This window comes from Anoplopoma fimbria, chromosome 18 (assembly GCF_027596085.1).
Source record: "Anoplopoma fimbria isolate UVic2021 breed Golden Eagle Sablefish chromosome 18, Afim_UVic_2022, whole genome shotgun sequence".
NCBI classification, from domain to species: Eukaryota; Metazoa; Chordata; class Actinopteri; order Perciformes; family Anoplopomatidae; genus Anoplopoma; species Anoplopoma fimbria.
Window position 1 is genome coordinate 11,036,391 of NC_072466.1, and position 11,119 is coordinate 11,047,509.

The 11,119-nt window shown below is 43.3% G+C and overlaps 1 protein-coding gene across 1 annotated transcript; it reads left to right on the top strand.

The window, feature by feature from the left end:
* The first annotated feature begins 4,522 nt into the window (after positions 1-4,522).
* Positions 4,523-11,017, top strand: LOC129107147 (sestrin-1-like). Its single transcript, XM_054618548.1, has 9 exons — positions 4,523-4,779; positions 5,514-5,579; positions 5,703-5,903; positions 6,007-6,189; positions 6,490-6,726; positions 6,913-7,167; positions 7,264-7,454; positions 7,912-8,056; positions 8,152-11,017. The coding sequence occupies exons 1-9, from the start codon at positions 4,678-4,680 to the stop codon at positions 8,236-8,238; spliced, it is 1,467 nt and encodes a 488-aa protein (XP_054474523.1). The 5' UTR covers positions 4,523-4,677; the 3' UTR covers positions 8,239-11,017.
* Positions 11,018-11,119: the final 102 nt, after the last annotated feature.

The window sequence follows — 11,119 nt, forward strand, 5'->3', positions numbered from 1 at the left end:
AAACTTAAACAGATAATAAAAAAAGTTATAACTGAGCAAATACATCAGTAAACTGAATTACTTTCCATGAAACAAACCAGATAAGTTTGTTCAGTGAACTTCATACCTCCGCAAAAAGTTTTTTTTCTGTTTTCTTTTTCTTTTTTTTTCAGAGAAACAAGAGAGGCAGAGAGAGAGAGCAGAGAAGATTGGTTCCTGTAACTGTTGTTCTCCCCTGTGATTGGTGGACGCCTGTTGCTAGGCTTATGTCAGTGTTGGAGAGTTTTCTGCTTCCTCTCCTCTGAGCACTGATAGGTTAGGTTTGAACGGGTCGGGTGGACCTCTGCCACTTGTTGAACATCCCCACAGTTTTTTTGCGGTTCCCTCGCGTCTTACTGCATGAGAAAACACAGCCGCCGCAGCACTGAGACACATATGTGCAGAGTTTACGTCTGGCATGGCTTCCTCTCTCTCTGTTTTTTTTTTAATCGCATTAGCTTTTATCATCCACTTTATTGGTTTAAGCCTGTTGTTAATTCTTTACCACACTCATAAAGAAACTGCTTTTGAGAGCGTTTTAGAAAGTAGCTGGCATACTTTCTAACTTAGAAAAAGTTTAGTGAACTCATTTTTGTCAGTTGACAGTCAGATATTAATGAAACCGCTACTTCGCTTTGTTTGTACAAGATTTAGTATCCACTTTGATACCTCTTTTTGCCGTAATCATCATAACTACTGTAAAAGGTTATCTCAGCATGCCAACTGTTGCATGTCTGTTTACTTCACTAAACCTTAAATTCCTCAGTGGCAGCGTCAACTTTCATGACTTAACACACAAAGACATTTTTTCACCAAAATGTGGCTGAAAACACTGTTTATAGAATTACAGCTCCTGCTTTCTCCTCCATGTAATGTGTATAAGTTAAGGCTTACATGTTTTAAGTAGGCATTAAGTTTCAATGGCCACTGGTTCATACATTAAAGCAATCTTATGTAATATTTTATGAGAATGGCCACAAAAAGCAAATATGTGATAATGGTGAATGCTAAAATGTGCTGTACACAGAGAAGAGTCAGGGAACTGTGGGTAATTTTCTTATTAATTTAACTTTTAATCTGTAAAAGAAAGATTTCTTTTTTCAAAAGTTACAATTTTAAGAAGCTTCAGGTCAGGTGAAAATGGTGTTCAAGCAATTATGAATGAGCAGCTTCTTAAAATGGGAATGAGAGTGTTTGATCTGAACACTTTTTCCGGTGATTACTCTTAATGACAATATTTTTTATAATTAATATTAGTGTAAGCGTAGTGGAAATGTGCCTGTTTTTCAGGCCTTTCCTCCATTAGATCACTATCTGATCATAGACGCACTGTTAAAACAAATCTGAGATGATTCCTGTTGTTTCCAGGAGCTTCTCCTCCGTCATGACTAACTAATCTTCCCAATGTTGTCCCTAACCCCGGTCCTCCAGCCATCACACACACACACGTATACACACACACATCCAGGGTGTCACGGTGGCTTAGTGACCAATCCTGTTGCTAAAAGGTCACTGGTTTATCTCCTACAACAACTAATGAGTCTCTCAGCCACCTTGTTGTCTTGTAAGTTTAAAAGAAGCAAGTTGAAAACAAAAGTGACATCAAATAAGTGAGACGCCTAAAGATGAAGGTCCTCAGACGTCTGCGAGACACCTGCAGTGTGGTTTTTTTTTGAGTCACACAATGTTCTGAACCAAATTCAGAAGACACCACAAAGACTTACAGGTTGTGATACAAGCCGGGCGTCATCTATTCTAAGTCTGGAGTCAGATTTTCTCATGTTTTCTTGAATTGTGTCAGCGCCAGGGACATAAAGTCAAAGTGTGCAGATGAGTCCAACACACGTTTCTAATAATAAAGGCTTTAGAGCTGAATGTATAGACCCTGTAACATTTGGTAAACAATGATGACATACACAAGCATGCGCATGCAGTTTTGCAATGGAAATTCAGCAGTCTGTTATAGCTTGTCAAGCTATGTAAGGGCGTTAACCACCAATGGTCGCGTATGCACGCTAAAGTTGCTTTCAGGATTTGTGTGCGTTTGGCAAGTCGGTAGAATACAAGAGCAACAAGCTTCAACTGCGTTATTGTTGGTCATGTACAGAACGTCAGATAGCTTAACTTATACTCAGAGTTGTGAGTTTATAGAGTTTTAATGCAGGTGTCAAAAACACAACTTGAGTTTTTTGGAAAATTGATTCCCAAGGAACATTCAACAACCAGACATTGTGATGCTGGTAAAGATTTAAATTCAAAGTCTAAAGCTTGATAACTTGTCTGGATGGCTCGGGGAAAAAAGACACTTCAGTTGTTAACATGTGCACACGTATTTTTGATTACACTGACTATAAGAGCATAAAATAGTTGGACAAAAACACCTTGACTCAAGGTTCACTTTTGAGCTTTCCGAATCCTTCCAGAGCATGTGTGGTGCTTTATGTCTTAATGCAAGCTTTTTATAACTCCATATTACTTGTTTACAAGCTCTGATTTGCTTTTGCACAGTTCAGTTCTGAGCACCAACTAAAAACATGCAACTCTTTAACAACTTGACCAAAGGCAGTACTGAACTAAAGGTAAAATCACAGCCTTGATGTAGGAAGGAGCAGATATGCATGGATCACTGCACACACAGAGATACTCCTGATGTGAGTACAGTAAAGCCTACAGAGTCGTCAGTGCGTGCACTCTGACAATAGTGTTTGGCCCTGCTGTCCGCGAGGCCGGACCCCCCCCCGAGCCTAAGCGCTTTTATGTGAAAAGGTTCTGCATGTCGTAAGCCCTAACGCTGACCAGCCTCTTCTGCAGCTTTGCTGAGCCATGGGGCTCCCAGCAGCCCTGGGAGTGCTGACTCCAGCCCTGGGAACATGTTTACCGCTGCCCTGCACCCCACCCTGTGACATCAGGAGGGGGGTTGGCTCGGCTCGATTCACACAATGAACCTGCTGAATACTGTGCTATCTAACTGTGCTGGGGACCTGCAGCTGGTTGCCAAACTGGCAGGGCAGGCTCTTGATGGGAGTGCACATGGGTAAACTTGCCTCTTCTTGGCCTCCACTCACCATCTCCTGGTTACCAAATTAAACTTGTTTGTTTGTTTCTGTATTGGGTATCCTTTCACAGTTCACCCAAATACTTTCGTAGACAAGAGTTGTTGCAGTGATGATGAACTGAAATAAAGTATCTCACAAATGTTGAAACTTTTTCAAACAATCATTAATGTGTAGTTTTCTTACTATAAAGAGCCTTTGTGAAATCTCTGAAAAGCATTTTTTGTTTTCCTTGGGAAACATGTTATTTTGAAATCTCCCACAGAAACATGACGCACAGATGTGCATGTGTGTGCTCACACACACTGGCCAATATGTGGATGCTTTTGTACTGTGGTTTATGGCAAACCACAGAGGAACCAACTCTTGACCCGCATGTGCTTTAACATGAAATTACAACTGTTTATCTCTTGTTTACCAAGAAGTTCAAAGACTCCTCTGGTACAAAATAATTTCCACATCCAAACCTGTCTGTTTTTATATATTATACTGTGATATAAAATGTGCGGTGCACATAGTTGTTTTCAGTACATCCCATCTGATATCATTCTGTGTAATTATTGACTTTCTAACCACCGCGGTGTGATAAACCAGTTATACACTGTTCCGATGAACGTGTTATTGTTAAGCTGGGATAAACAAAGCCATAAGACCTGCCTTCCCTGTCTCTGCTTCCTCCTAGCTTTTAAAGGAGTCCTTTCAGCTGGGGTGTGATAGGTGGATCACATTATCTGTGGTCTGATAGGCTGCGGTACAAACCCCCTAACTGAAGGGCCGCCGTTGTTGTTGTTGTTGTTGCAGCAGGTCCTGCAGCTTTCCATCCATCTCGCTGCATGCTGATGCTGATCTTCGCACAGCAGACCTCTACCTTCTTCTGCTGGTCGACCCCCCCCCTCCTTCCCTGGTGCAGCATGAAGCCAACAGGGGGACTTGCTGTTGCATAGCGCTGGCTTTGGCTTGTTGTTGTTTTCACTGAATGCACATTATACAGATGATCACGCAGATACCACAAATATGCATTTTCTTGCAGCAACATTTGCCGGTGTTACAGAAAACAATTTCTAGTAATCCTGCAGTCTGTTCACTCCAAAGCATGATTGATTTAAAGTATTGATTTGAATGATCAGGAAGGAAAACTCAAGCGAGCCATCACCTTGAATTGATGGCTGGTGTTATTTATCACACAGAGTGAAATGCCCTGCAGTCAATTCAATCATGATCAATGGCAGCAGTGAACAAAAGAAGGAGAGAGAAGTGATGATGTTTTCTTAGAGGGGGGATTGTTCTCTCTGCTCACGTTTTGGACCCCGCCCCCTCTTCACAGTTGGCTCCGCCCACACGTGCTTCCCCCCTCCGCCATTGGCTGTCGGGAGGCTGTTTTCGCCACCTGATTGGCCGCAGAGCACGTCAATCACACGAGCCTCGACTTATTTACCGAATGTATGAGCGAGAGAGGACGGTGTTCTGCTACAGGGCTGCAACAGCTGACCGCCGAGCACTTTACCCAGTGCCTCAAGGAACAAAGAGAGGAGGAAACAGCCACCCAGAATACGCGTTACATTGATTTTATTCCCTTCAAATAATCAAAGTTAAGCGAGGACACGCGATGAGGCACGCGGTCGCACCGGCAGAAAACGTGGAAAATAATTATTTTGCCGTGACAGACTTGTTAAAGATATGTACCCATTGTGAACGGCTGAGCAAAAAGGTAAGAGACAGGAGAGAAAAAAGGGGGCTTCAGGGACATTTAACACTCTTTCAAAATGCATTAATGTTAAAGCTTCAGCCCGACGGAGGGGTTTAGACAGTTGTGCCACATCTCTGGTGTTTTTACGCGTCGCCTTTCCTCTGAACGAGCAGGCTGCAGTGCAGTCTTTTGTGCACTTGTTTACGAGTAAGAAGAGTTTTGTGGTCAAGAAGTCTCACTTTACGTTTATTCCAGTTGCCAATAGCTAGACGTGTGGGTTACAATGACACGTTCAGGTGCCTGGTTTTTAATCCAGTGCATTGTTCTGAATTGAATAAAACTCGCTGGTCATTCATTCATCCTGTTCATCCGCCTCATTGTGCGCTGCGGGACGGTGTCCGCGAGTAGACATGTCTCGACAAGTAGCGGAAAGTTACAGGGCATAAAGGAGCCAATGGTTTAAGTATGTGTTTGGATTTATGCATAATTATTATAAAAACTAAAGAGTTAATTATAATTGAATGCTTATCTGTGCTATGACGCTGCTTTTACGACAGAGAAAGCCCATTTATCGCATATGTCGTTTTCTCTGTAGGGCAGTGAAGACCCCACAGGTTATTGATGTTCAGACTCAGACCAACACACACTCTGATGGCTCACTACAGGGACAGTAGCACTGAGAAGTGACGCTCGGCTCTGCTTCTTCTCTGCTTTCCTGTGGAATTTAAAGTGAATATTTTTTTTGTTTCCCACAGGACTTGGGAGTAAGGATCCCAAGACCCTTAGGAAACGGACCAAGCAGATTTATCCCTGAAAAAGAGGTAAATGACAGTCTGTAATCTCACCATAGACTTTTAACTCACTTGCAAACATATCAATTATGTAAGAAAAGGCTTATCTATATTGTGTGTTTATTTTTTTGTTTTTTTTTTTTCTTCTCTAAGATTCTTCAAGTCAGTAAAGTGGACGCCCGGACACAGTCGATATTTGAGGATGCGTTTGCAGCCCTCGGTCGCCTCGACAACATTTCTCTGGTGATGGGCTTCCACCCGCAGTACCTGGGGAGTTTTCTCCGGACGCAGCACTACCTGCTCCAGATGGACGGGCCCCTGTCTTTGCACTACCGACACTACATCGGCATCATGGTACGCTCATGTTTATTATCCTCCTTATAACAAACCCACGCATTTAACTGTTGAAATCAAGCAATTCAATACCTTGAGGTTAATCTCTCCTCTTATCCTGCAGGCGGCAGCTAGACACCAGTGTTCCTACTTGGTCAACCTCCACGTGAACGACTTCCTCCAGGTCGGGGGGGATCCCAAGTGGCTGAACGGCCTGGACGATGCCCCGCAAAAGCTGCAGCAGCTCGGCGAACTCAACAAAATCCTGGCACATCGACCGTGGCTTCTCACCAAGGAACACATCGAGGTGAGAGGACGGACATGGTCTGCAGGGCAGACATGAAAAGTCTTGCGTAACAGGCTGAGATCATGGGTGTAGGCCAGAATATAGCCGAGTTGTATAATGTGGAGGGATTTGGAAGTTTATGCAGTTTGAGGTACGGTGACAGAGGGGTTGGGGGAGTTGAGGCTGGAAAAGGAAGACACAATAAATTGGTTAGAAAGGGTGAAATCATTTTTTCCCACTTCCTAAAAAGTCAGTGATATTCTAGTCATCATTTGGCTCCAGTTACGAGGACTCACTTTATTTTTCCTTTATTATTTCCAGCGCCTTCTGAAAGCAGAGGAGCACAGCTGGTCCCTGGCAGAGCTAATCCACGCCGTGGTTCTCCTCACGCACTACCACTCCCTCGCCTCGTTCACCTTCGGCTGCGGCATCACGCCCGAGATCCACTGCAACGGCGGACACACTTTCAGACCCCCCTCCCTCAGCCAGTACTGCGTCTGTGATATTGCCAACGGCAACGGCCATGCTAATCACCACGACGATCAGCTTGGCAACCAGGTGAGTGGTAAAAGATGTTGTATGACTAGTGTGTGAAGCTTAAATCCAGGCAGCTGGTATAATCCCGGCACTGAGACACCCTGTGTGTGTTTGCATGCTAATAAGTATGCATCAGCTGAGTGAGGATGCTTCCTGCAGGACTCTTTATTAACTACAGGTGTGCTCTCTTGCTCCCTAATTCCATAGGAGATGTGTGGCGAGGTGGAGGTGCTGATGGAGCGCATGAAGCAGCTGCAGGAGTGTCGTGACGATGAGGAGGCCAGCCAGGAGGAGATGGCGACTCGCTTTGAGAGGGAGAAGACTGAGAGCATGCTGGTGGTCACGGCGGAGGACGAGGAGTGTGTCCCCTCCAGAGACATCTCCCGACACTTTGAGGACCCCAGCTATGGCTACAAGGACTTCTCCAGGAGGGGGGAGCATGTGCCCACATTCAGAGTGCAGGTAGAGATTCAATCCAGTCTCAATATAGAGCACAGCAACTAAGAAAATTATGGTCTTTACGACTGTTTATTTACTTCTTATTTCTACTTTCTCCAGGACTACAGCTGGGAGGATCACGGCTTCTCTCTGGTCAACAGACTGTACCCTGACGTTGGTCAGATGCTGGACGAGAAGTTCCAGATGGCCTACAATCTGACCTACAACACCATGGCGACACACAAGGACGTCGACACCAGTATGTTGCGCAGGGCCATCTGGAACTACATCCACTGCATGTTCGGCATCAGGTCAGTAACTCTTTACTCAGGCAGTTGAGAATAATGTGTCCTGTTGTAGGATGTAAATAGGATAGGGCTATACGTGTAGGGTAGGAATGGTCATCCTCATTCAGTCAAACGTAGCAGGATGGTGCGTTTGTCGGCCAACTTTATGAGTATTGTTGCAATTGCGACAGCTGAAGCTGGTAAACTTCTGAATAAGCTAAACCGATATACAGCAAGTTTCAGACTCCCTCTAGCTAACCAGCTAAATAACTAGCCAGCCAGTCTTCTCTATCCAGCGATCTGCGACCACACTCAATGGCGCCACTCACTTGTGTTGACACCATTCCAACTCATTTGTCATGTCAATGTCCGCTCTCCTCCTATTCTATTTCCATAGATATAACCTTTTATTTTGTAATAACTGTCTTGATGCTAAATCAGCACTGTTGCCTAACATTGTGTTTTTATCTGTGTTCTTCAGGTATGATGACTATGATTACGGGGAGATAAACCAGCTTCTGGACCGCAGCTTTAAGATCTATATTAAGACTATGGTGTGTAGTCCTGAGAAGACCACCAAACGAATGTATGAGAGTTTCTGGAGGCAGTTTCAGCACTCCGAGAAGGTAAGATCCTGATCCATCGTGGCCTAATGTGAAGCGGCCATTTTAACTGGTTGAGTAATGTCCAGTGTTTAATAACGGTCTCTTTTCTCCTGCAGGTCCACGTTAATCTGCTTCTTATGGAAGCGCGAATGCAGGCAGAACTGTTATACGCTCTGAGAGCGATCACCCGCTACATGACATGAAGTGCTTTTGGCGTTTTTTTTTTTATCGTTTGTCTTTGTCGTTGCTCATCACGGGACACTTCAAGAAAAAAAAGAAAAGAAAATGAAAGGGGTGGGGGAATTCAACAAAAGTGAGGAAGAGACGAGAGAAGCCCTGGGTTGTGACAGTGCTTATTCGATGGGTGTTGAAAAGAGGATCAGAACAAATTAAAGCAAGAAAAAAAAAAAAGGAACTGTTAAAGAAAATCATCTCAAACTACAAGTGGATACATAAATTCAGTTTGTGTTGCCTGCAGTGCCAAAACTGACCAAGAGAGGGCCGCTTGGAGCAAACTCCTGTTCTGCTGAGGAGTTTGTGCCGGGCCTGAGCAACAACACCGGAGGCATCCAGGACGAAGTTTCAGTATTCCAGCATGCAACAACTTTTGTTGCCAATCTCTTCTGTCTCCTGGTAGAGTGAAGACCCACCGAAAAAAAAAAAAAAAGAAGAAAAAAAACCCAGCAAGCTGTGCAGCCAGAAACAGTCTGCACTTTGATTCTGTCGTCACTGTTATATTTGTTTAGTTTCTTTAATACCTTTTTATTTCATTTTGTATTAAGAGAAGTGGATGTTGTTGTCGATGTAGTTGCTGTTAGTGGTAACTGGAGATGGAAGCATTAACTTTGGGCGGTATTTTTTTTTTGTGTGCCTGAACTATCCAGCACAGTTTGCAGATGTGCTGATGCTGCTGCTCCCATGATGTGTTCAATGGGGTCATATTGATCCCCAAATCACCCCCCCCCAACCCTCATTATATCCCCCAAGCCCCTATCCATTAGAAATCCACTGCATTACCTCCCTCCCTCTTGTCCGTGTCCCAAATCTCAAATGTCAATGTAAGCTAATCTGAGGAGTGTGTGTGTGTGTGTGTGTGTGTGTGAAAACCAGGAGGTTTGGAAAGAAACTCAAAGAACACTGTCTGAGCCCTTATCGAGTTTGACTGTAAATGTGTGGATGCGTTCTGTGTTTATGATGACTGAGGTGTGGATGTTTTGTGTGTGTTTGTTTCACCGAATTGATGGAGAGAGAAAAAAAGTTTGTCTTTTTGAATTTCATGTGTCAAAAAAAAAAGCGAGGCACTTCGAAGGAAAGACTTCTTGCTTCTGCTGTAGCTCTGTTATTGTGAGATAACTGTTTATCATTTGTTGTTGATGATGATGATGTCTTTATTTTTCTGGTAATGGGGAAAAAAAGCAAAAAAAAAAAAAGCTAATCAAGAAGTTAGACACCAGGTAATTTCAGGAGGGATTTGCTTCCGGTTGCCCAAACCTCACCTTATCTGTCTTCCGCCTATCCCAGCTGCCTGGTCACCCTAACTATTTCGAAGCTTTGGATTGTGAATTTACCAGTAAATGAATACCTCTCCTGTTTTTCTCTATAAAACATTTAAGAAGTGCTCTTTGGTTTCCGGGCTGCCGTGTTCCCGTTTCTCGGGGGACCCGGCGGGCCCACACAGGGCCGACTGTGGTCGGATAGCTGTTGAACGCAAAGGGTTGTAGCTGTGCTTATTTCCCCTGCTGGGGAAGTCTAACCAGTGCAAATGCAGCTTTTTTATTTTTGGACAGAGGTGTCAAACCTCTGCTGTTTTGTTATTTTGTTTACTAAAACCAGTAAAGTACTGCGTTCTTCTGAGGGTGGATTGAGAGAATCAGACAAATGAATGAGTGATGAGGAAGAGCGAGAGGGTGATGATGATAAAGGAATGGTACATTTGGAAGTGGTTTGAGAAGGTTTTTTTTTTTTTTTTTTTTTTTTTTTCAAACTTCTGACTGATGTCAGTTACTGACACTTTTTTAATATGAAAATATTCGAAGAAAATATGAAAAAAAAAAATAAACTATCATGTTGAATTGTTGTGTATCATTCGTAGTTTTCTCCTAAACAATTTAATTTCACTGCTTCATCAAAGAGATTGTATGAGATGTGGAGAGGCCTGAACAGTCACAGCACAATCAGTGTCGCCATCAGCTCACCTCCACTGTTCAGTTGCACAAGTATAGAAAATGAAATAACCCATGGCAAGATGACTCATGAGAAGACACGGGGTGTTATCCGAACACCTTATGTTCCAAAGTACACTCAGCTGTTTGACAATAAAGATGACTTCATTGTCAGTGAGCTGAACTCTGTCATCTGTATGGTCCAGGGGCTTTCACATGAATGATGATTTACTGTATGAGAACAATGTGACTCACTGGGAACCAGGTTAACGGTCCCTGTTCCTGTGGTGCGGTCATGGTCAAAGGGTCTCTTTGCTCATGACCAACATTCAGATTAAGATAAGGGGGAATTCCTAGTAGGAACCCTCACCTTGCTTTCCCCGTTTGACTTCATATCACACCTCATTTGGGAAAAATCTCTCACTTCCCATATGAGGCTATCTGAAGTTTCCCGTTAACGCCACTGACCAAACTGCCGTGACATTTGGGTGGCGTTCCCAGACTATACACGGAAACATCAGTTAAGCAACCTTAATATCAGCCAGCCAACTCTCCTCCATATCAACCTGAGAGCATTGTTTGTTATTAGCTTTGGCTAATGAATTGTTTAGTTTTTGTTTTTTTGAAACATCAGCTTGTCTTGTGGTTGTTTTAAGGTCACCGTTGTGAAAACTGGGGGAACTTAAAAAAGTTATTTTTTACATTAAATGCCGTTTTGGATTTGTTTCGATGTAATAACGATGTGATTTTGAAATGCTGTACTTAAGGCTACTTGGTGTTACTTGTAAGCACTGCCTGGCCCCATATCTGTGTAATAATAAAGGCTTTGAGAAGCAAAAAAAGTTTTTCCACCTACTTCTGCTTTATTATGTACAAGTTCCAATGTCACACAATCCACAGACAATAAAAGATATACTTATCG